The 27,396-nt window shown below is 35.6% G+C and overlaps 1 protein-coding gene across 1 annotated transcript in view; it reads right to left on the bottom strand.

Moving 5' to 3' along the window:
- AMOTL1 (angiomotin like 1) overlaps window positions 1–27,396 on the bottom strand; it is a 244,964-nt gene that overhangs the window by 211,714 nt on the left and 5,854 nt on the right. Inside the window, exon 2 of the mRNA XM_031961026.1 lies at window positions 9,259–9,309. Within this exon, the coding sequence (XP_031816886.1) occupies window positions 9,259–9,309 (51 nt within the window). The remainder of the gene's footprint in view (window positions 1–9,258; window positions 9,310–27,396) is intronic.

Genomic DNA, 27,396 nt, shown 5'->3' with positions numbered 1-27,396 from the left:
AATAGTGTCTAGGCTCTTTTTTTCATCATGATTTTCAGGGAGTCTAATAATCCTTAGACTATGTCTCCTAGATCTATTTTCCAGGTCTGTTGTTTTCCCAAGTAGGTATTTAACATTTTGTTCTATTTTTTTCATTTTTTTGGTTTTGCTTGACTGATACTTGATGTCTCATATTGAGTAATTCATTTCTATTTGTTCAGTTCTGATTTTTAATGAATTATTTTCTTCACTTACTTTTTTTTTCCATTTCACAAATTTTGTTTTCCTTGGAGTTCTTTACCTTTTCCAATTCATGTATTTTGTTTTTCAGGGAGTTGTTTTCTTTTTCCAATCTATTTTTTAATGAGTAATATGCCTTTTCCAAACTCTTTTGCAAGATTTTCTTTTCCTTTCTCGATTTTTCTTCTAGCTCTCTTTTAAGATCCTTTTAAATTTCTTCTAGGAGAGTCTTGTGTGGTAGGTTATATAAGCCTTTTGGGGCTACATCTGGAGATAGTCTGATTTTAGTCTCCTCAGGGTTTGAAATCTGTTCTTCTCTTTCACTATAGAAGATATCTATAGTTAGGTTTCACTTTGCCTTTTTACTCATTTTTTTTTAAAAAGGTGGGATCTGGTTTTAGGGCATGGAAGTTCTAAGCTTCCTCTACAGACACCCAGAAGTTGTGATGGTTGCACTGGGATTGTGCTGAGTCACTCTCAGTGCTGAGTGGGTGTGGTCACATTCCCTGAGACTGGCGCTTTGGAGTACACTCTTTACCTTTTGCATTTGTGTTGGATGTTTTTAACTTTTCTGCTGATCTACTGACTTGCAACCAGAACAAAGTAGCCAACACTGTGGTGGAGTCATCCCTGAAGATTCTCCGCTCTGTGGAGAACACACTCCAGGGTCTGCTCAGCCTGTGCTGGCCTCCATGGTCTGCCTCTCTGCCTGCATCTATCCTCCTCCCATGCCCACGCCTGATCAAAACAGATCTTTTCTAGCAATCTTTGAAATTATCTTCTGCTGGTAATTTGCTGTACTCCCAATATTTGTGGATTCTACCAGTCCAGCAGTATTTCAGAGGCTGAATTTTGTAATTAGTATGAGGGTAGTAGGAGAGCTCAGAAAAAAGCATGTGTCCTCTCCATTATCTTGGCTCCACTCCCTACTTATCACCATCTTAAAGAGACTCCAAAATGAAAATTTCTAGAAATATTAAAGCCAAATTTCAGGGCTCCCAAGTCAAAGAGAAAATGCTTCAAGTAGCAAAAAAAAAAAAACAAAAAACAAAAAAAAAAAACACTAAAATACTGCAAAGCCACAGTAAGGATGAAACAAGATTTAGCTTCTACCAAATTAAATGAGCAGAGAACTTATAATACAATATTCCAGAAAACAAAAGAGCTGGAATAACTACAAAAAAAAAATCTATCCAGAAAAATAGAATCCTTTAGAGAAAAAAATGAATATTTAATGAAATAGAGGAATTTGAGGCATTCCTGATTAAAATTTTAAAAAAGACCAGAATTGAATAAAAAAATTTGACTTTCAAAGACAAGACTCCAGGGAAGCATAAAAAAGTAAACATGAAAGAAAAATCATAAGGGACTCTAAAAGGTTAAACTGTTTACATTTTTACAGGGAAAGATGATACATTTACCTTCTAAGAATTTGTCATTGTTAGGGCAGTTAGAAAGATTCTATGTAGAAGGAAGGTATGGGAGTGAGTCAATTGTGTTGGAAAGTTGTCCAAAAATTCACAAAAGAAAATGATTCCCTAAAAATTACAATTAAGCAATTGGAAATGAATAACTCTATAAGATATCAAGAAGCATTAAAAGAAAATAATTAAAAATAGAAGAAAATGTGAAATATCTCACTAGGAAAACAACTTTCCCAGAAAATAGATCAAAGTGAAAGCCATGACCAAAGGAAAATCCTAAATACTATAGTTTAAGAAATCATTGAGAAAAACTGCTCTGATATATTAAGGCCAGTGGGTAAAATAAAATTTGAAAAATCCATGAATCACTTCCTGAAAGTGGTCCCAAACTAAAAACTCATAGGAATATTATATCCAGATTCTAGAATTTCCAAGTCAAGGAAAAAATATTGCAGGCAGTCAGAATAAAACAACCCAAATGTTCTGAAGCTACAGTCAGGATAATACAAGATTTAGTAGCTTCTACATTAAAGGATGAGAGGGCTTGGGATATGATATTCCAGAGGCCAAAGGAGCTAAGATTACAACCAAGACTCTCCTATCCAGCAAAAGTAAATATAATATAAATATAATATATATTCAGGGAAGGAAGAAATGGATATTTAATTAAATATAACTAGAGCACTTTCAAGCATTCCTGATGAAAAGATCAGTATTGAATAGAAAATTTAACTTTTAAATACCAAACTCAAGAGAATCATAAAAAGTAAACATGAAAGAAACAACATAAGAGATTTGATAAGATTAAACTGTTTATATTGCTACGTGAGAAGATACTTGTAACTTCTAAGGACTTTATTATTCTTAGGATAGTTAGAAGAAGTATACATAAACAAAGTATGAGTTAACTATAAGTGAATGGTATAAAAAAATAAAATTAAGGAATCAGAAAGAGGGATGCATTGGGAGAAGGGGAAAGGGATAGGAAGAATGGGTAAAATTATCTCATATAAAAGTAATATGAAAGGAGGAGTTATTATAGTAGAGAGGAAGATTTGGGGTTGTAGGTAACACTCAGACCTTACTCTCATCAAAACTAAACTCAAAGATGGGAATAATATAAACATTCAGTTGGGTATGCAACTATATCTTCCCCTACAGGGAAGTAGGAGGGGAGGGAGAAAAGAAAAGTGAGGAGCTGAAAATGGGGAGGATGGCTTGGAGGGAAGTGGTCATGAGAAAGAAAATACTTTTGAGAAAAGAAGAGAAAAAGAAAGATAGATAGGAGAAACACACAGTAATCATAATTGTTTATATGAATGGGATGAACTAATCCATTTATTGGAATCTGAGAGCAGAGAAGATTGAAAACTAAAATCCAACAATATGTTGTTTACAAGAAACACACTTGAAACAGAAAGACACACAGAGAGTTAAAATAAGGGACTGCAATACAATCTATCATACGTCAGCTGAAATAAAATGGCAGAAGTAGCCATTGTGATCTCAGAGAAAGCAAATGCAAAAATAAACCTAATTAAAAAGAATAACCAGGGAAACTATATCTTGCTGAAAGAGATCATGGAAAATGAAATAATAACAATACTAAGTGTATACACACCAAATATCACAGCATCCAAATTCTTAAAGGAGAAGTTAAATAAATTACAGGAGGAAATAGTAAAATTATACTAGTAAGGGACTTAAATTTTCCACTGTCAGAGTTTGATAAATCTAACCAAAAAATAAATAAGAAAGAAATTAAGGTGATGAATAAAATCTCAAAAAAGTTAGATGTGATGGCTATCTGAATGGGAATAGAAAGGAGTACATCCTTTTCTCAGTTGTACATGGAAACCACAAAAATTAATCATGTATTAGGGCACAAAAACCTTACAATCAAATGCAGAAAAGCAGAAAAAATATTAAGTGAATCCTTTTCAGACCATAATGTAAAAAAATTTATTTAATAAAGGACTATGGAAGCATGGTTTAAAAACTAATTGGAAAGTAATAATCTAATCTGAAAGAATGTGTGGGTCAAAGAACAAATCATAGAAACTATAAATTTATTAAGAAGAATGGCAACAATAAAACAACATACCAAAGCAATAATTAAGAGAAATTTTATATCTCTTAACATATACATCAACTGCAGATTGAAGCATACTGCTTTTATTTTATTTGGGGGGTTTCTGTTTATTTTCTTTTTCAACATGGCTAACCTGAAAATGTGTTTTCTATAACTCCATATATATTAAACAGATATCAAATTGCTTACCCTCTCAAGGAGGGGTAAAGGGTAAGAGGAAGGAAAATTTTTTAGTATTCAAAATCTTTTTTAAAAAATGAGTGTTAAAAGATTTTACATGCAATTAAGAAATATGAGATAAAAATATTTTTTTAAAAAAAAGAAGAAAAGGAACTAAATTTACCAAAGAAAAGGAACATAGAGAGGGAATTTGTGGGTTCCAAAAGAAAATTCAGTCTATTAGGCAATGTCTTTATGAGAATAGACTCCTATCTCAGAAGAATTATTGAGAGGCAGGGACATCCTTAGATCTTTCCCCCCTATATCCATCTTAACCATCTATCTTTCAGATAAGATCTATCAGATTTCATTCATTTCTATTGGTTGGGCTAAGTTTGACATAGTAGGAGTAAGGGAAAAAGAACAAAGTGAAAGTAGATCACAGTGAGGGGGAAATGATGCAGCTACTTTTGCACATTTTTTGTTCTTTTTGCCATTGGCATGATTGTTCTTACTGCCTGAGAATAAAAACCCTTCAACCCCATCCCTATATCCAGGTAATAAGACTTATTCTTAAATCTTTATTATAACTCTCTTACGATGCCACTGAAGGTAAGATTATTAAAAAATGGACCTTAGACATCATGTGTTCCAACCCCACATTTTAACCCTTGAGAGAACTGTGGTATTCAGAGATTAAATTACTTGCTCAATGTCAACAGGTAGAATTAGCCATGCTGCCTACAACTATCTGTCTGTCTGTCTATCTATCTAATCATCCATCTATTTATCAACTGGGCAGCTAGGTAGCACAATGAATAGAGTACCAGGCCTGAAGTCAGTAAAACTCATCTTCCTGAATTCAAATCTGATCTCAGACACCTACTAATTGTGTGACTTTGGGCAGGTCACCTAACTCTGTTTACCTCAGTTCTTTTTCTATAAAAATGAGTTGGAGCAGGAAATGGCAAATCACTGCAGTATTTTTGCCAAGAAAATCCCAAATAGGGTCATGAGGAGTTGGACATAATAGCAGTATTTATCACCTATTATCCATCCTTTCTACCAACTAATATCTATTTCCCTATTTATCTATCATCCTTCCATTCTCTTCTCCCTTGCCTTTTCTTCTCCTCTCCTCTCTTCCCTCTTCTCTCTTCAACTGTTCTTTTGCTCTCTCTCTTCTTTCTCAGAGTCAGTGCCATGAAAAGACTAGAGAGCCAACCTCAGAGTAAAGAATTACATTCAAATATGGTCTCGACACAATGACTTTGTGACCATAGGCAACACTTAATTTTTCATTGTCCTAGATTACTGTCCAAGAATATAAATATTAGAAAATTTTCCAACTTGCATGGGTATAAAAAGTTCTTTAGTGAGAACATTCTTATATTATTATCAAAAGTCTACTAAAAAATTACATATGTAGGCATAAAATATTATCATGTAATGTAATATATTTTATAGTTCAAAATATAATAATTGTGTGTGTAACCAACTTTTGAAAGGGATCTGAAAGGGAGAAGTTTTGAGAGCTAGGTTATGAATGTTGCTCTTAGATGTTGCTCTGAATAGTCTGTTGGTTTTTTTCTCATCCAGGAAGTAACTGACACTATTAAAAACTGAACAGAAGACTCAAGATTAGGGAACTGAGCACTAAAAATCAATAGTTGAGGGACTTCTCTCTGTTTCTTTGTGTATATCTATCTCTATCTCTGTCTCTATGTGTTTTTGTCTTTCTCTGTCTCTGTCTCTCTCTCTCTGTTAAATGTCTATCTCTCTTTCTCCTCCTTCTTCTCCTCCCTCCTCCTTCCCACATGATAGCTGTCTCAGTTTTCAGTAACCACAATGGACAAGTACCATACTGTGGTGGAGGTCTCTCCTCCTGATCCCTTTCTCTGTCAGGGAAGGGCAGTTCCTGATTCCAAATTTCTTTTGTAAAATTGTTCTGTAAAATTGCTTTTGAAAAATCTGTTTAAATAGTTTGAATTTCTTTTGCCAGTTAGATAAATACAATCAATTTTACTTCAGCTTTTCCATGTGTTGTACAGGAAGGCTACAGCAGGGTAAAACAAACAGTGTTGGGGTTTTGAGATATAGAAGGGACCACAGTTCTAGCCTTATATCTAAGTGTTAAGCTTTCTTCTGACTGTTAGCTAAGTCAAATTGAGAGACAGAGACAGAGAGGGAGTGGAAAAGGAGAGAATCTTTTGATTTTGATTAGTGATAATCTTTTATAAATTTTTTAAAAGACAGCCCTAAGTTAATTGGGAATTTTTCTTTATTCACCTTAGGCTCAAAATGAAACAGAGCATCATCTTGGAATCCAGGGAAGATTGGGCTGTTGGAACATGTAGCCTCATTTACTACTCCTTTTGCCTCCAATCATTGGGGTATTGAGAGTAGTGAATACAAGGTAGGTACTCCTTGGTAGGAAAAAAAGTATGGCTGGTCATAGCTGGCAAGACCCATATTTCAGAGACTGAGGAGCAAAGGTGAGAGGAAATTTTTTTTTTTCTATAGGCTTCACCTTTTATCTCAACCTTCTATCTGGATAGATACTAAATACACAAATACATTTACGGATTTGTATATATAGTATATCTATAAAGTTTAATCCATTTACTACCCTTCTATTTATTAACTCCTCTCCCTTCCTCAGTTAAATTTAAAGTCCTTGAGAAAGGAGACATCCCCCGAATTTGTTTCCCTTCTTCCTAGTACAATGCTTGACCTTGAAACAGGCACTTAATAATTTTTTAATTGAATTGAATTGGAACCATCACTAAAGACAATTGGGACCGAAATTATCTGGTATGTTCCACTAAGAGAAATCAGAGAATGATTGCTAGACAGAACTACAAAAACTTTCTTATCACATTCAGTCTGGTTCTCCCCTGCATGCATGCAAGCAGGTGTTTCTTGAGCAATGAAAGAAGAGGAACCATTTCTTCTCTTTTTTTTGATACTTTGACCCTGAGAAGATCCTAAGCTGAACTAGACTATGAGAAAAACCAGCTGTTCATAGTTAGAAGACTGGCCAGCTACTACTGAGGCACTTTGTGGGTTTGTGTGGAAGGGAAGGCAATAACTATGAAATGTACCCCAAATGACAGAACAGTTCCTGAGGAACATTCAGTTACTTTCAAGGATGGTTACAAGCCTCCAGCCAAGCTAAAGCCAATTCTTTGTATCCCTAGCCCCTAGCACAGTGGTTTTGGTCACAGAAAACAAAATAAATATTTGTTGAATTGAATTGAATCATGATACTGTTAGGGGCAGGGGGTGGAGATGAGGAGAGAATGAGCCCTTTAAAGCCATTATTCCCATAATCACTGCAGGGAGAAATTGATTCAAAAACTCAGTACTCAGTAGTCACATAATACAACCACAGCTTCTGTTATAAAACAGCCAGGTCCTATCTTTGTTCATAGCAATTTCTTTTTTAAATTATATTCCCTACTTCAATACAATACTAGATCCTTGGGAGGGAAAAACTGGATACCAGCCTATCTCCATCAATAGAAACTTCTCTCCAAAAGGAATTGCTAGGAGGGCTCTCTTCAGTTGGGGAGAGAGGGAAGGGACTCCAAATAAGAGATGTCTTCAGCTATGCAGGAGGTCGACTATAATTATATAAAGCTTTTCTATTCTTTTGATTCCATTGCCATTTACCAATGTAGAGTGATTTGAGGAAACTGAATCTAGGATTTTACAATTATGGAAATCTTTCTTTGTGTGCAAATAATCTAGCACTAATACCAATATGTTTCACAGAGTAAATAATCTCCCTCCTGGTCAATGATTATACTTACCTATAATTTACAAATATATATCACTTTTTTGCAAGCCAGAGAGCCCAGGATGATTAATAATCAAAAATCCAATGAACATCTAAAACTAGCCCAAAGGACCTTTCCCCCCCCCCCCCCCCCCCCAATAGGATTGTCCATTATGAACACAATTTGTTCAGTGTCAGAAAAATCTTGAGCCTTTCTCCTTAGGAGCACTGACAGAAGGCTACAGATATTCTCCTTGTTAGACAAAACAAAGACAAAAAGATCAAGGAGAATGATTATTTTACCTAAGGATTTTAACCCAAGTGTTCCTTTAAAAGCATGTTTTCTCTGGGCATATAAAAAATAATTTGATTTGCAAATATTGTATTGATCCTCAACTTCTCAGACAGTTAATGAGTACAGTGAGATCCCACTGTGCACTGGTCCCCTCAAAATGTCTGCCTTGTCCCTGTAGAGTTCTATGTGCCTTGCTGTTGGAAAAAATGATTAGAAAATCATCCCATGTAGTGAAAGTCCTCTGGGTAGGGTCAAGATAAAGATCATTCTAACAGAGCATGGATGGGGCTGATTGAAAAGAAATGAGTGGACATGAAAGCAGGGTTTTTGCCCTGGTGATAAGTGAGTAGGGAGAATATTCTGAATAGCCAGCTTGTTAGCAGTCAAGGTTTCCTGAAGGGACACACACACACACACACATACACACACACACACACACACACACACCATTTAGAGTAGCAGAAGGCACCCAGAATACTCACTAGGGGCTCTGATAATGGAAATACCTTTTCAGTTAACATGGAAAGGGCTCAGCTTTTGACAAAATTTCTATCAACCACACAAAATTCCTGTCAAAAGTGGGGAGGGGGGCAGAAAAGGCTGGCACAGAGACAAACATAAGTAAAGAGAGAAATAAACTATTCTAAGACATCCAAGAAAAACATAATATCACTTAAGGGCTGTAGCTCCCAGACATACTTTAAAACTAGCCTACAATGTCTTCCTGCAGTCCCTTCCAATTAATGAGTACCTATAGATCATATATCCAACTATAGAGTGGGCTAAGTACTCAGTGAGGCAACTACAGAAAAGACTTGGATAGTTCCTGCTTTCTAGGGCTGGTTCAGGAGTCAAGCCATAGAGGAAGTTCCTGTTTGTTTTGGGTTTAGTTTAAAGTGGATTATCAAAGAGCTGCAACATTTGCATTCTCATTCTCTCTGTATGACTCTCTGTGTCTGTCTCTGTCTCTGTCTCTGTCTCTGTCTCTCTCTCTCTCTCTCACACACACACACACACACACACTCTGACACTTCAGTTCAGCCACAAAAGCTACATGCCCAGGAAAAAATGCCAGCTAGCATCGCAATGGAAATATCTAAGCTAAGCCAATGCGATTGACTTAAAAGGACCGCGACATGCCAACACATATAAATAAAAAGTATTCCCATCAGTCTGGGTCCTTGCACAGTCTGACTCCAAACAGGAGCTCTGGAGTCGGTCACTGGGGAAAATCAAAAGACAGGAAGAAAAAAAGACACTGCTTTTATACAACAAGGGAAGAACTTACCCAACTCATCTGGGCTGAACTGCGCTGCTGTGGCTTCCTCAAACTCATTGTCTGCAGGAAGAAGGAGAGAGGAAAATAAAAATAAAACAATAATTTCTCCAAAATACTCGCAATGATTCAGTCAAGCCAGCATCAGGAAAAGTGCTGTGGGCTCTGCTGAGAACTCGCTCTGATTTCCCTGCCTTTTGGTTCGCCGCGATCCAGTGGGCATACCTGGCTTGGACAGTCTGATCTGCCAGGAGCATCCGCTTGCCAGTTAAACTTCGGGTCAGTCAGACCAAAGCATCTTCCTGGCGCAGAGAAAGACGCTGCCTGCCTGCCCCTTTGGTGTCTACAAACTTTCCAAGAGTCGATTTGCCAAGCCCGGGATAGGCATCCAGCAGCTTGACTACTTCGTGATCTGCCCCTCGCCCACTGGCTTGGGGCGGGGGTTCTCACATCCCACCCAGGAGCTCCACGAGGACATGGTCCCGCTTCCTCAAACCCCAAAGTTTCATCCTCAGCAACTGGATATCGTCAGCGTGTGAGGTGGGCAGTGAGCTTCTACATCACCTGCCCACCTGGACTTACACATAGACGAACACATTCGCCCGCCTGAGTGTGACGAGGGAAGGAAGTTGGGGAGGAATAGACTGAGGGATGGAGCCCCTCTTGCCTCACAGACCCGCCTCCTCCTGGTTGCTAGGCGACCACAGCAGTCATGTTCTGGAAATGCATTAGACATTACCTTCCAGTCGTAGGGTTTTTTCCCTCCCCCCACCCCTTTAAATTATTTGTATAACGGAAACACAACCATTTCTTTTATTCTGTAACACAAGTCTATCTTCCTCTTTTATGCTTAGGGAAAACCTCCATTTCTTCTACCCTCTCTCCCCGCATGGTGCAAATAGGGGACTAAAGAGAAGGACTTTCAGAAAGGGGTGAAAAGGTTCTGTGGAGGACCATTTTCTGTCTCCCTCAAATACTGGAACCAAATTTGAAGGCCAACACATTCTTATTCTTATAGATATCCCCTGGAAGAGACCTCAAGAGATTCTTTGGTCCAGCTTTTCTGACTTTAAATCATATTATCTCTAGGTTACATATCAGCTAATTAAGGCTCAGGAAGATTATATCAACCTGGGTAAGGGTCTTGCCAATAAGTGTAATAGAATTCTATCATCCTATAGAAAATTACAAAATAGGAACTTGAGAAGAGTTGGATGTAAAATAGAATATAAGCTCCTTGGTTCCATTTTTGTCTTTATAGTCTCAGTCCCCAAGACAAAGTCATAAAAAAGAGATGCTTAAGAAGATAGTTATTGGATTGAATTCAACTAGGTTGGCTTAACCTTCTAGCTAAGAAGTAGTAAAGCTGATACTAGCTCAGACCTAAACACAGGACAGTGTTCTTTCTACAATATTGCTAAAGTACCAACCTCAAAAATGTAATTATAAAAATAATAGAGGAATAAAACATAACATTTCACTAAAGTCCACTAAAGTTCATTGTGTCATGAAGATGTTCCTGGGTTATCAAATATTATGATAGTGGTTCACATTGTTTGGCCCAGTGATAACCTTATTATGTCAATAAGAATTACATATCTAAAGAAAATGAAAGAAAAGAAGATCCCAAATGTACCAAAATATTTATAGTAACAATTTTTTTGAATCATGAAAAAAAACTAGAAACAAAGTATGTACCAGTTTATTAATGTAATGGAGATTTTCAAGAACTTTGGGTCAAGAAGGCTACATACAAGATGCAAAAGAACACAACTCTCTCATCTTTATCCATTAGTGCTCTAGAAAAGAAGAACATATTAAACAATGATCCAAAAAGTCCAAAGAAAGATTTCAATAATTTCATTCTTTCAGTTACAGAATGAACAAAAGAACCAGAAGAGGAGTCTTGCCAATGAATATAATAGAATTATATCATTCCATAGAAAATGGAAAACAGGAGGAATTCAGAACTTGGGAAGATTTGAATGTAATGTAGAGTATATGCTCCTTGGTTCTATTTTTGTCTTTATAGTCTCAGCCCTAAGACAATGTCAAAAACATAGTAGATGCTTAATATGATACTTGTTGAATAGAATTGAATGAATTTAAGATTCAATGATAAGCAGTACAGAAATTTGAATTAAGAGAACAACATAATGACCATAGTCATGCAAAGAAAACAACACTAAGGCAAAGAATTAGAAATTGAGTGAATGCCCATCAGTTGGGGAATGGCTAAATAAGTTATGGTATATACATGTAATGGAATGTTATTGTTCTATAAGAAATGATGAAGAGGCTGATTTCGGAAAAGCTTGGAAAAACTATATGAACTGATGCTAAGTGAAGTGAACAGAACCAAAAGAAGATTGTACACAGTAACAATAAGATTATGAGATGATCAACTGTGATGGACTTGGCTCATTTCAACAATAAGATGATTCAAGGCAGTTCCAATAAACTTGTGATGGAAAGAGCCATCCCAAACCAGAGAGACAACCATGGAGACTGAATATGGATAAAAACATAGTATTTTTGTCTTTTTGTTGTAGTTATTGTTTGCTTGTTTTTTTTATTTTTCTTGTAGTTGTTTGTTTGCTTTATTTTTCTTGTAGTTGTTTGTTTGCTTGTTTTTTTTTCTTTCTTTTATTTTTTTGCCTCTTGATTTAACTTTTCTTGTGCATCATGATGAATATGAAAATGGGTTTAGAAGAATTACACATGTTTAACCCATCCTGGATTGCTTGCTATCTGTGAAGGGGAGAAGAAAGAGGAGGGATGGAGAAAATTTTGGAACACAAAGTTTTGCAAAGGTGAATGTTGAAAACTATCTTTGCATGTATTTGGAAAATACACTGAGATCATCAGAATTTATATTAATGTAATTATCAAAACATTGGTAATTACACGGATGAAAAATGAAATATACTTCTCACCTTTGGCTAGAAAAGAGTAGACAACGGGTGCTGAATGGGGAGTTTGCTGTCAGATACCATCAATGTATCAATTTGTTTTTTTTTTTTTGTTTTTTTTAGTGTTTTTTTTTGTGTTTTTTTTTTTAATTTTTATTTAATAGCCTTTTAATTTGTTTTGTTTAACTGTTTTTCTCTCTTTCCAGGAAAGGTTCTTTGAAGGAGAAAAGTCTCAGAAATGTAAAAATCACAATGTAGCACTTTTTTTTTAAAATTAAGAGTATGTCTGTGCACTACAAGTTTTGGCAAGATGTACCAAAGTGGGAAAAGTATCAGATATGGTCCCTCAGGAATCTGTCATTCAGAGACCAGTCCAACTAAAATTGACCACCATGTGATGGTTTTGGGGGGAAGATTGTTTACTTGGTTTTAGTCACAACAACTCATTAAGAGTATCTAGTAAGGCAAAGAAAAATTACACTCTACAGTACTGAAATAGACTCATCCTGCTGAAATTATTAATCCTTGATGTCAACATATATGCATTCTAAAGTGATTCATACCACAATATGAACATTTTTTCCCATTAGCTTTCTCCATAACCTCAGGCCACTGGCTTAAATCATTTGGATAAACACATCCCAAACCTTTTGTTTTTCCTCCTGGTTACTTGAAACACACTATGTTTCTACCTTGCTCTGAATGCCCTGGCCATAGCGCATTGTGACCCAATATGAAGACACTAATCTGAGTGATTAGGAGGGTAAAGGTGAAGGACCAAATATAAAAAATACTATCCTCCTTTCTCCCCACCCTTTGGGGATCTCTAACCTGAATCAGTGATCTTAGTTGCCTAATGTATCTGTAAGGTTAAGAGGGTTCTGAGCGCCAGCTATTGCTGCCAGCTACTAGATATTGAGTTAATTCCCACTCTTATCTATGATAATATGTACCCATGTTGGTAGATCTAGAGTTAATGCCTAATTTCCTACTGCCAGATCTAAATAACTTATGGAAAGTAGAAAAAGAAGTTGATCCAAGATGGAAAAATATGATGAGGGACTCTGAAGAGGGGGCTATTTATTTTTGGGGTCTGTTTTTCAAACTCATTCCCCCTTACTTTACATCTTTATTTTCCTTCTACAGAATAAAGATCTGACATAGGATTGAATGCAACTGGATAAATATTTGGGCAAATGAAAATCCATTCCATTCTCCTATACTAACTGAGCTATATTGACTCTGGAAGGTAGGTCATACAGTGTCTAGCACATAATAGGCATTTCATGAATGCCTATTTATTGATTGGCTGTCTCTAAATAAATCAGACTCTATCCTATAGATTCATATGTCTGAACTCAGGTATATAACCTGAAACTCAGCTAGTATTCTGGACCATATCTAGACTATGCACGAATAAGCCTTGTATCAAACCTATCAGACACTGTTTAAGTATTCTACTTACCCAATGGCTTTTTAGAATGAAGTATTCTTCCCCTTTTATTTTGAGGTAGGGAAAAAAAGGGATGACTGAGATATTAAAGGCTATTTGTCTCCAAAGTGAATCATAAGAGGATGATAATAAGTATAATTGCTGGGTTTGTTTTTGGTTTTTGTTTTTTTCCAAATTGGAAAGAGGAACTTAAGGGTAATGGGAAGAAGTTGCACAGGACAGGGGTCCTTAAGAAATCCAAGAATTTTAGGAAGTTCTAGGAAAGTAGAAAAAGCAAGGGCTGAGGGTGGTAAAGATTCTTATTATCAGATGGTTGATAGCAATTGTTAACTACAAGGAATATAATTATGAGAGGTTAAAATCTGATCTGGCTCTCTGACCCACTTAAGGAGTGATCTGCTAAGATACCTTTTAGGATATTGTTGTTTCCTTGATCATGTCACTGCTTTTTGGATCAGGTGGATTTATTCCCTTTCTATTTCTTCTCTTTCTCCTGCTTCATCATTGCCTACTGAATTGGCATTGTTAATTGCCAGTTAATTGCCAGTTAATCTTGTTTATTTACTGTCTATATTTTTAAAATAGCCTTTGTCTACAGATAGATATGATTTTCATTACTTTCTGAGCAAATGTTTACTGTAAAGGATTTAGTTGAACACACCGCTAAGAAATAACCAAAGTGAACACATGAATCCATACCCCTAGACTTAACCCTAACTTAACTATCTTTCTCTCTCTGATTAGTATCTTTGCCTCTGTTTCTTCTTCTTTCTCTGTAACTTCTTTTCTGTTTTTCTGCCTCTCTCTTCTGTCTGTCTCTATGTTTGATTTCATTTCTTGCTATCTCTCTTTGTGTCTCTGTTTGTCTCTTTGTGTGTGTGTGTGTCTGTCTCTGTCTCTTTCTCTCTCTCTCTCTCTCACACACACACACACACACACACACACACACACACACACACATATGCAGGCTTTATAGGCACAGGGAACCAAAAGTTTTATGACAGCCAGAACACAACACAAAGCTGCCCAAAAGGTAGAATAATAGACTTTAGAGGAAGCTGGGCACAGAGTCACGGAAGTTGTTAACAGCATTTATTTCTAATAAAGACAGGAATGTGAACCAAGGAAAACAGTTATCTTCGCTTTTCTTTTGCTCTTGCTCTGATTCATTTGCATATCAATCAAAGAGGTTGTTGGGTGCAAAGGGAGTTTGGTAGCCTGAGCTCTAAACAGATTCTGGCAGTTTGGAAAAGTCTCTGATTTGAGTCTGGAGGCACAAAATCTCCAATAGAAAAGTCAAATACACTCTCAGCCTTAGTTTCCTCTTGTATAAAGTAAAGAGATTGAACTAGATAGTCTCTGAAGTTCCTTCTAAGTCTACATCTATGATTCTATGCTTTGCTTTGCTGTTTGATTAAATGTCTTGTTTTAAATGTATAATTCTTCTGGCTGGTTGGTAAAATTAAAATCATAAGTGGGAGTTCATTATCTTTTAATAGATATTTAATATTAGACTGATACCAACCTGGCTTAACTTTTTGGAAGTTATACAAAAGGATATATGGATTAAATATGTATAATATATATTATATATAAGATATATATAATATAATATAAATATAAATAAGTATAAAACATATATGGATTAAATTGGCTTTTGGGAGCTACCCTACAAACCTAACCTCTATATATACACATTGTATCTTTGGAAAAACAGTTTTCAAATTCTAAATGAAACTTCATATGCAACTTATTCTTAATGTGGTGATTATTTGCATTCTATTTACTTCTGAAGGCTGAGAATCCTGGGAGTGCACATACTGGGTGGAGGAAGATGCAGCATTTGTGCAGTTGCCTGTAATTGTTAATTATCTCTTGAATATAAAAGTATATAGATAAGGGTGTCAAGATGTTCTTGTGGTGCTCTCAAGAGTGATTTGACAAGATGGTAGCTCCTGTGTGTGTTTTTAACAGAGCACTTTGATAGTAGACAGAAAAATAGATCAGGAAAAAGTGATCAGTTTTGGTCTGAATGACTGAATTTATATAAAATTGGGAATCTCATGAGATGTCAGAGAGTGATGTTATATATAGGGTGAATGAATCAGTGCATATGTGTGAAGAGGAGTGACTGTCTATGACAGTGAAAATGCGACTGTCACCAGTGTGGAACCCAGTGGTTTGGGAGCTCCTGGAGTGGGTTATTCATACCTTTGTGAAAACATAGAAAAAATTAGTACTGCAACTGGTAGAGACTGCAATGCCCTGTGAAGACCTCAGATTCTTGACTCTGGGTTCCATCATCTTTCCATGTATCAACATCAGAATGGGGGAAGCTATAGGGACTAAGATTTTACAGATGTTAAACTGATCTACAAAGTTCTAAATGCCCTCTGCTTGGAAAAAGAAAATGACTTTAGGACAAGGGCATAGACGTGACAATGGAAAATGTTTGGTATCAATGGGAGTATAAGTGAGTAAACAATATGTTTGAGCCATGGAGGTGCATTTTAGAAAGATTTTTATCCAAAAATAGCTAAAATTGTCATTTAAAAAAAGGCCTTTATTCTATAGCATTTGAAGGATCAAATTTCAACTCCTTTTTAAAAATACCTTATTCTCCATTGATAAAGGAGACACTATTTTATCTAGAAACATTAGGTATCTCTCTAAGATCAGATTATTTGTACATATAATTCTTCTTTCTGGGTTGAATGCTTTCCTCCAGTGGAGAGAGAAAGGAATGTGCACCTTCCCTAGAATTTCAGATTACATTCCCCTGGCCTACTGGTGGGCCGACCTCTGGTTCCTCTCCCAAAGCTTCTATTAGAACAAGGCAAACAAACACAATGATCAGCATGTACTTCTGTTCCGGGAGAATACTCACAGGTGCCTGTGCTTTGCATAAAATGTTCTTTCCCTATCCTACCACTCACTACACCAATAAGAATGCCTGCTTTGGCTTAGAACCATGAGGTTAGAAGACCAGATAGTAAGAGACACACACCTTTTTTATTACTCCACACACCCTTTACACATTATAAATATAGAATGTCTCTCTGCCTATGAGACACACACCTCTATGAGCATTCAAAACTAATGCAACCCCTTCATTATACAGTTGAGATAGCTGAGACCCAGGGGACCCAAATACCACACAGGTGATAAGTAAAAAAAAAAAAATGTACAGAAGAGAGCGATAGAATAGTAGTCAGAAAATTATATTCAATTTCTAGTTCTGTTACTGTCTTTGATATGTCATTTTGACTCTAGGGACCTCAGTTTCCTAATTTGTAAAGTGAGAAATTGAAGATTCTTCACCTTTTTATGTTGTGGACCCGTTTGGCAGTGTGGTAAAATCTGTCCTTTCTCAGAGAAACATCTTTAAGTTTATGAAAGTAATATTTCTTAAAGTATATAAAGTTAAAACTATTTTGGGTGTAAAACAACTGTCTTGTAGATATTTAATCTCTGGTTTCTTTCTATGGAGACCAAAGTCTACTTCTGTAAAGGTCATATACATTTCTTGGCAGGTTCCCTCCATATACAGGTCATGTATATGGCCCGTAAAGGTTATATATATTTCTTGGCAAGGTTCCTTGTTTCCTCTTTCAGTATGACTCTACTCCTCAGTGCATTATGGGGCCAAAACAAAAAGAAAACATAGTTGTATTTTTTCACTGGAGTGAAAATCCAGACCCAGGTAATCATAGGATTACATGGAAATATTCAAAACAGTTATAAAATATTCATATATTTCATCTATCTATGTGTGGGTATATATGTACATCAGTATTTGTTATAAATGTGTGAAAACCAAGTTCACAGGTTAAGAACTGCTGAATTAGATACTCCCTAAGGTTTTCTACAATTCTAATGTTCTGATCCTAATATTAGACTCCAAGCCAGATCTTCTCACTCCAAATCTGCAGTTATTTCTGTTGTGTCCCACTGTCTTACATTGCCTTATTGTTATCTCTTGCAAAAAAAAAAAAAAAAAAAAAAATGTCTATAGGAAAGATAGTATTTAAGATGATAATGTACCAAAATTATAAATGAAGAATATACTTAAATCCAAAAGTGCATATTGTTATCTAAAAATATCATCTATTAAAAACATAACAGTGGTTACAATAATAAGTCAAGATATGGGACAACGTCCTCCACCCTAGGGAAACTTTTTCCATTACTTTGGTTGTCAGTGAATAAAGTTCATGCTTGTGAAATTGGCTGCAAAAGGAGAGTGGTAGTCAAAATGATTCAAATTCATGATGGTGGAAGCCAGATTGACATTAACAGTCTTCTCCAGGATCCTGGGGCAGCTCGGATTCCCAAGGAGAAAAACAAAGAGAAGGTGGGAAGAGTCTTTAGTTGCCTCTTCTCTTCTATGATGGCAGCAACCAATTATATGTCTTTCCATTGCTCTTTTTATTTTTTGGTAAGGCAATCAGAGTTAAATGATTTGCCCAGAGTCACACAGCTAGTGACTGTCAAATACCCAAGGCTGGGTTTGTCTGTTGCTCTTCTTTACAGCCGCGTCTCTTGTTGTCAAGCCAATACCAACTATGGAATCAAGAAGAGACAGTTTGCTGTCTCCCTCCCCTCCCCTCCTCTTTTGAGAGAATGGTTACAGTTAATTAAAGAAGGATTATAGCCTCAGGCAAACAAACTCAACCTAGTCTTCTCTTTTTGCCTATTCTACCCAATTCTAGAACAGATGAACAAATAAAAACCAAGGCAAAGGTGTAACTTCAGGTAAGGTGCATCACAAAGATGCCTCCCTCAATTAATAATGTTCAGCATTACTTTTAGGTTAGTGGTCCAAACAGACAAGATGATGGTATTTTTTTATATAAGTAAAACTGTTATTGCAGATATTTAGTTTCTGAGTTCTTTTTATTGAGCTTAGAGTCTGCTTCTGCAAAGACCATATAACTCATGGGCAGGATCTCTCTAGGATCCCTGTTTTCCTTCCATTATAACCCTATTCTTACCAATTCATGATGGGCCAAAGAAAGAAGATACATTCTTCCACTAGAATAAAAGCCCAAATCCAGGTAAATTCAAATATTTTGCATCCTCTAGGAGAAGAAAGTGTGCTTACTTATAATAACACAAACTATAGCTAGATTGGAAAAAAGTCATTCTCTTAAACTAAAAATAAAAATAAAGAAAAATGAAGAAAAGGTTCTACCAACCAGGGACCATGCCTGCCAAGGATTCATTCCTGCAAGCCTACCAAAATATCACAAGCAAGTTTCATTTTATAAATCCCATTTAACAATGCAGAAGAGACCATCTACATAAGCCAAAAGTTCTGTGAAATACATACAAGCATCTAATTGCCCAGGCTCCTCCCTAGAATTGCTGCAATCAAATATCATAGAGAATGGAGGATTCAAAGAAATCCTAACTCAATACTAGGCCAAAAGGAAAATAAATAAAGGGGAAACTTTGACAATATAGAGAAGTCACAAGACAGAGAAGTAGATATGAATCACAATGAAAAAACATTCTAAAAATATACACAAAAAGCATCCCTACAGAGAAAAATGACATACATCCAACTTACTCTCAGTTTGATCTATTGAGTGAAATCAAACAAAATACCCTGTTAATATAAAAGGCAAAAACATTTGCCACTATTGAAATCTATGACTAAACTTTTTCTTTTTAAATCCTAAAGGCTGAGTGTATAATAGTTCCATTGCAGAGGTCATGATGATCATGTATTGTTTAACCTTAGCATCCTGGCCAAAGATCTCCATGGGAATTATTTCTTTTCATGACCACACATGAAAGTGTGCATGTCAAACAATGTTAAAAATGCTATACTTGGAGTTCTAAGACATAGATTTGAACCCTGCCTTTTACATTCTGGGCTAATCTGGGCAGTTCTCAATTTCTCTGACTCTCATTTTTCTCAATAAATGGCTTATCTCCCAAGGTAATTATGAAGTTCAAATGAGAAAATTATGAAAACCACATCAGTGATGATGACAACGACAACTGATGATGATGATGGAAAGTGGCTACTATAGTAGCATTCAGAGAGGAAACCAGTTCAAACTGGTTCCCTAGAAATAGTGATTCAATTTTCAGTGTGAACATTTCCACCTCAAAAATTGGCAAAAGCTAAAAATTGGGGTGTGATTTATTGTTTTATTGATTGTCTAGTGTGAAAATGATAAAGTGTTGTATTGCAGATTAAATTTAAAAGTGTGTCATGTGTATATTTTTTTCTCCTGCATAGTCAGTTGTTAAATATTTCCCAGCACACTCCTGGCAGAGGACCTAGATTCTCATTCCAGTTCTCTCCCTAACTAGTTATGTGAATATGTTCAAGTCTTTACCTATTTTGGCCTCCGTAACCTCATCTATAAAAAGAAGTGGATTATACACTGCTTGAAATCACTGCCAGATCTAGATTTATGTTCACAAGTCACGTTAGCAATTTGGGCCTCCTCTTCCTGGCAGCTAGTCTGGCTCTATGCCAGAAGGCATAGAGTGCCTTCTGGAGTCAAAAGGACCTGAATTCAAACCAGCCTCAGACTAGTTTCTAGCTGTGTGACCCTAGGCAAATCACTTAATCCTATTTGCCTCAAGTTCTACATCTGTAAAATGAGCTGGAGAAGGTAATGGCAAACTACTCCAATATCTTTGCCAAGAAAACTCCAAATGAAATCACAAAGAGTTGAAATATGACTAATCAACAAAACGACAACAAAATGAGAAACTTGACCTGTGTGATATTCAAGGTCTTTCTTACTCTCTTATTATTCAAATGCACTGATTTTCTGTTGGATGTTATATATAATAGTCATAATCTACCAACTCCACAGCTTCAGTATATGTACTCTGGTGTGTATGTGCTTGAAGTTCTACTAAAAAACAAAATATATGTAAAGAAAGATAATATTTCAAAACATTGTCCATAAAAGACATAGAGTGAGCCTTTAAAAGGCACCGGTGAAAAATGCCCAAAGGCAAAAAAAGTTCTGTTTACATCTCCCTGTTTTATGGTTGATCCAAAGATCCAAGACCATTGGAACCATAACTGGCCAACACTTGCTGGTTCCATTGCACAGACTTCCTTGAGCAAGCCCTGATGGGAGCGTTTTTTGGTAAGATTAGCCCTATGCATAGGATAGATGAAATGAATTTCTTAAGTGATTCAAAGAAAGACAGAGAGAAGATATATCTTAAGGCCTCCACAGGTGAGAAAATAATTTTTAAAAACACACCTCAAATTATGTGGCCTAGCTAAAGGCAGTTGAAAAGCCAGAGGAACAGCTAGATCAGGTGTTATACAAGAATGGGGGAAAAGGTGGTTATTTGCAATCAAAGACATCCAGTGGAGAGCAAGGAAAAATGGAAGAGTTGCAAACCTAAGTTTTGCAAATAGAAGTTGCAACTTCTGACACACTTTCCGTGAGCAGTATGAATAAATTTGCTGGTCACATGGACACCCATATATAGTTATAGTGTGAGTAAGTATGTGTGTCCAGCTGATGTTTGTGTGTGTATGTGTATCATTTGTATACATACACACACACTTATTACACAAATAGCTAAGTATTGAAATAAGGTATCACTATGAATGCAAAGGTCTTTACACAAGGAACAAAACTGTACAAGAATAATATGGACACACCCTCAGGGGTGAAAAAATGTTCTTTTCCTAAATGTAACTATAAGCTTAAATCAAATTGAAGCCTTAACTCCCTGTGAAGTAAGGAATTTCTGAACCCACTACAAAGGCAGCGAGATGGCACAGTGGATAGAGCTCTGGGCTTAGAGGCAGGAACACTCATTTTCCTGAATTCAAATCTAACCTCAGACATATACTGTGTGCTTCTGGGTAAGTCACTTAATTCTCTTTGCCTCAGTTTTATTATCTATAAAATGAGCTGGAAAAGGAAATGGTAAACTACCTCTGTATCCTTGTCAAGAGAATTCCAAAGTGGACTACAAAGAGTTAGATATAACAAAGAGATAAAGATAATGAGCTTTATATGATACTGACTTGCCTATGAAAACAATAGACATTAAATATTATTCAATATTCCAAAGGTGGCGGTAGCAGGAATTATATTTTGATCTTTGAATATATTTAGGTAGATAAAGATATGGATATGGATATGTAGGTATAAATTTACATAGGGATAGGTATGTATGTGTGTATGTACAAGTCAGTAATTAAGTATATCTTCAAAATACTTTAAAAACAAAATTTTTGTGAATTCCTTTTTATTTATTTATTCCATTTATTTATTTATTTTTAATTATTTATGGATTTATTTTATTATACTCAGAATACTACAAATTCAAACGATAATGAGGATATATATATTTGTATATAGTTGTGTGCTCAGTAATAGGTAATTATGGAAAATGAAAATTTATATCTCTTATCAACAAGGGCATGTGTATGTTTGTGAATGTACAAAAGAAAAGTCACAAGATGAAGATGTCAGATTAACTTTGTCTATATATAAATCACAAATAATTATAAATATGTACTTCTGAAGCCCAGCTCTACCACTTATTGTGTGGCATTAGTTAAGTCATTTGATTTTTTTTGAGTTTCAATCTTCATCTGTATAATGAGGATAATAACAGTTACCTCATAGGATTGTTGTGAAGATCAAATATAATAACAGATTTAAAGCATTGTGTGAACCTTAAAATGCTGTAAAAATGTTAGCTATCATTATTATCAACATTAATATCTTATTTCTAGTCATTTTGATGGAATTTAAATAGAATGGTATTGGGACAAGTCACTTTTCTACTACTAATCTTTCAAAATATTCTAAAGACTGCTGCATAAGTGAATAAAATAACTACCTTCTCTCTGCAACTTGTAGTCCTAGAGAATTATGTTGGACACTGAGAGGTTAAGTAACTTCTTCAGGATCACTCAGCTAGAAAGTCACACACAAGAGATGAAGTCAGGCCTTCCTAGTTCCAAAGCACACACAGAACTACTTCTCATTATTATTGCTGTTATTAAGCTAAAGTAGATGATCTTCACATTCCAAAAGAATTCTCTAATCTTAAATTCCTGCATATATTTATATACATGATATATTTTATATCAACTACATATTTATACATGTAACAGAGACACACACAAACGTACCCTGACATAGAGATCTATACCCTCACACAGGTATGGGTACAGAAATATCAATGAATATATGAAAAAAAGAACAGATGTGATTTGAAATTACCCAAGAGCAGAGGTTTGGGGGTGGAGCAAGATGGCAGAGTGAAGTCAGGAAGCTGCTTGAGCTCTCTGGTTTTCCTCAAAAACCATATGAAATCAAGTCTCTGAACAGAGTCTGATAAAATAAAACCATTCTCCAGCTCAAGATAGATTGGAAGAACTTCAAAAAAGGTCAGTCTCACTGGGATGAAAGGGTGTTCAGTCCAGCATAGACAGTGTCTGAAAAAAGCCAGCGAGAGAGTCTTAAACATAGCAGATCAGCGACTGAGACCCTCTGTCCTGACTCAGTAGTGGAGCAGATCAGTGGGGCAGCCTCTGGTCCTAGCTCAGAAGCAAATTGCCAGCCTGGGAAACCAAGCTGTTGCCTGAAAGAGCAGATAGAGCTATCCTCTGCTGTGAACAAGACAACAAATACAAGGGGATCCTGTGCTCAAAGTCAAGTCTTGGAGCTGCACAGGAAGCTTGAGACAGTGCCCCCTTTACCCCAGAAGGAGAGCTTGACCATAAAAATAAAAAAAAGAGGAAATACAAAAGAAAAATCACAAGAAACAGAAAAGAACTTTAACCACAGAAAGCTACTATAGTGGCAGGGAAGACCAAAACACCAACTCAGACAAAGACAAAATGTCCACAGAGGAAATCTCAAAGAGTGATATGAATTGGTCTCAATCCCAAAAAGCCCTCTTGGAAGTGCTCATAAGATACTTAGAAGAGCAAATAAGAAAGTGGGAGAAACATGAGAAAAGAGACAAGAGGTATGCAAGAGACAATCAAAAGCTAGGAAAAGGAAGGAAAAAAATTATGGAAGAAAATGATTCCTTAAAAAATGCGGTTGGCCAATATGCAAAAAATTCCACTGAATCAATTACTTAAAAGCCACAATAGGTCAAATGTAAAAACAAAACAAAAAACAAAAACTGAAGAAAACACCATCTTGAAAAGTAGAACTAATCAAATGGAAAAAAAAATACAAAAGCTAACTGAAGAAAATAACACATTAAAAACTAAAATAGGGCAAATAAAAAGTAATGACTCTATGAGATATCAAGAATTACTCTAACAAGCTAAAAAAGAATGCAAAAAATGGGGGAAAATGTAAAATACCTTATTGAAAAAAATAGCTGACCTGGAAAATAGATCCAGGATAGACAAATTAAAAATTAGTGGTCTACTTGAAGGCCATGACCAGAAAAAGAGCCGGGATAACATTCTTCAAGAGATCATCAAGGAAAACTTCCCTGATACACTAGAACTAGAGAGGGAAATAGCCATTGAAAGACTCTATCAATCATCTCTGGGAAGAGATCCCACAAGGAAAACCCCAAGGAACATTGTTGGAAAACTCCAGAACTATGATCTCAAGAAAAAATACTGCAAGTTGCCAGATAAAAACAATTCAAGTATTGAGAAACAACAATCAGGATTACCTAGGATCTATCAGTGTCTACAATAAAGGATTGGAGGGCCTAGAATACCATATTTTGAAAGGCAAAGGACCTGGGATTACAACCAAGAATTAACTACCCAGTAAAACTGAGCATCATCTTTCAGGGGAGAAAATGAATCTTTAAAAATGTAAGAGACTTTCAATAATTTCAGTTGAAGAAAACAGAACTAAAGAGAAAATTTGATCTTCAAATACAGGACTCAAGAGAAAGGTACCATTCCCATTGGCTGTACTCATTTTGGATCACTTTGAATTTTCTGACATCACTCATTTGGGATTTTTTTGACTTGTTTTCAGTTTTTTTGTGTGTACTGTTTCTCTCCCCCCCCCCCCCCCCCCCACTCCATCACTATTAGATTGTAAGCTCTTTGAGGGAAGAACATTTCTCACCCCCCATATTGGTATCTCCAATGTTCAATCTAATATCTGTCACATAGTAATAAATATTTGCTGACTTCAGATAAATAGTAACAATGTCAATGTGAAGAAATATTTTTGAATGTTAACTAAAAGATAATGATTCATTTTTATTCATTTCAAGCCAATAAATTTGGGGGGGAAAAAAAAACCTATAAAGTAAAAAAAAAAAAAGAAAGAAAAAAAAATAGAAATTACCCTAAGCTCCTCAGGACTCAGTTGCTGTCCTCTAGCTACAATACTTTGAGGGTAGCATCCATGGCACAAATCACTGAGGGTCCTGAAAGTTAAAGATAATTGTGACCATGTACTAGAACTTTTCCATTAGCATATTTAGAGAAACACAGAGAGACAGAAAAAAAGAGGAGAGGGGGAGAGAGGGAGAGAAAGAAAGAAGAGAGAAGGGGAAGAGAGAGAAAGACAAGACTGAAGTCTATTAGTTAAGAATCCATAAGGCCATTAGAAGAAAACTCCAAGGGAAATTAATGATTAAGTTCCCCAAAGAAAAAATTCCAGAAAACACAGGGTTGAAATAATGAATGAATGAAAAAGCATTTATAAAGTGTTAACTATATACCAAAGGTTTAGGATACAAATACAAAAGACCAGAAAGTCTTTACTCTTATCTTCAAAGAGTTTACATTCTAAATGGGAAAGATAACACATATGGGAGGGGCATAGATGGTTTTGTCTGGGAAGTCACAAAAATAGTGAGTGGAGTCATGGGACAATTGATTGACAAATTGTTAGCAGACTTATTGCAAGAGATAATTTGCCCAGGTGCCTAAGGGGGAGGAGTGCACTTTTTTGCATTACTATAAGAGTAGGGAAAGGGAGTAGTAGTAGTTTAGGGATTTTCCTTTTGACTCTCCACCTAGCTATCAGATTTGTACTGGGATAATACCTATTTATTTTCTTTTTCTTCTTTATGGAGATCAAATTCTACTTTCCATGAAGACAATTAAATAATCAATACAGGTATCGAGATCTGAACAAAGTTCCCAACAGCCCTAGGCAGACTGTAGAAGTGGTTTAAAAAAAAAAAAAAAAAAGAGTGGGCATAAAAGGCAAATTAGACTCCCTTTAGCTCTAAATTCTTTTTAAAATTTTTAAAAAATTATTTTTTTTTAACACACATTGCTTTATGAATCCTGTTGGGAGAGAAAAATCTGAGCAAAAGGGAAAACCATAGGAGAAATTAAAAAAAAAAAAACAGAAAAAAAAAGAAGTGAACCTAGCTTGTGTTGATTTACATTCAGTTTTCTTAGTTCTTTTTCTGGATGTAGATGGCATTTTTTCTCCAAAGTAAATTGAGATTGTTTTGAATCACTGACCGCCAAAGAACCAAATCTTTCATAATTGATCATTGCATATTCCTGTTGTTATTGTGTACAATGTATTCCTGGTTCTGCTTGTTTCACTTAGCATCAGTTCGTGTAAATCTTTCCAGGACTTTCTAAAAATAAGCTTTTTCATCATTTTTAGAATAATAATATTCCATTACCTTCATATACCATCTAAAATTCTTTAACTGTTAGATGTTAGTCTAGGTAAGATCTGCATATGTTATCAAACTTTGTCATTTCAGTTGCAATGACATGGAATATATAACAGATATGGTAGATTTGGAGTTAAAGATTCTATATTCAAAGCTTGGTCCTGCTACTTAATAACTAATTATATGATCTCAGGTAATACATTTCATTTCAGTTTCATCTTTTACAAAATTCGGAACTATGCCCAAAGTGGTATAAAACTGGGGGTCTGTATCCCAAAGAGATTAAAAAGGGAAAATGACTCACATGTGCAAAAATGTTTGTAGCAGCCCTTATTGTATTGGCAGGGAATTGGAAATTCAGTAGATGTTCATCAGTTGGGGAATGGCTGAATCAGTTATGATATATTAATGTAAGGGAATATTAAAGTTCTATAAGAAATGATGAACAGCCTGGAAAGACTTATATGAACTGATGCTAAGCAAAAAGAATAGAACCAAGAGAACAATGTATGCGTGATAACACAATGATCATCTGTGATGGACTTGGTTCTTTTCAGCAATGAGGTGATTCAAGGCAATTACAATAGATTTATGATAGAAAGAGCCATCCACATCCAGAGAGAAGACTATGGACACTGAATGTGGATCAAAGCATAGTATTTTCACTTTTTGTTTTTATTGTTTGCTTATTTTTTCCTTTCTCATTTTTCCCTGTTGATTTAATTTTTCTTGTGCAGCATGATAAATGTGGAAATTTGCTTAGAATTATACATATTCAACCTATATTGGATTACTTGTTGTCTGGGGAAGAAGGAGGGAGGGAGGGAGAAAAAATTTGGAACACAAGGTTTTGCAAGGGTGAACGTTGAAAACTATCTTTGCATCTATTTTGAAAAGTAAAAATCCATTGTTGTAAAAAAGAACTACAAATACAGTACCAATAGCATTGCTTGAAGATGCATTGTGCTTTAAGATGTCATTTTTTCTTGATTATGAAATAATATTAAAGACTATTGTTTGAAAGTAAATCTTGATTAAAACATTATCATTGGCAACCGATGCCAATATGAGATAAATCAATAATGCCAATCATGTAACTTTTCCTTGAAAATCAAGTATTAATGATTTCTACCAAACAGCTATGTGGCTCAGTGAATAGAGGACCTGAATTCAAATCTAATCTCAGACACT

This window comes from Sarcophilus harrisii, chromosome 3 (genome assembly GCF_902635505.1).
Source record: "Sarcophilus harrisii chromosome 3, mSarHar1.11, whole genome shotgun sequence".
Classification (NCBI taxonomy): domain Eukaryota; kingdom Metazoa; phylum Chordata; class Mammalia; order Dasyuromorphia; family Dasyuridae; genus Sarcophilus; species Sarcophilus harrisii.
The sequence above is the reverse complement of the archived record's forward strand: the minus strand, read 5'-3'. Positions and strand labels throughout refer to the sequence as shown.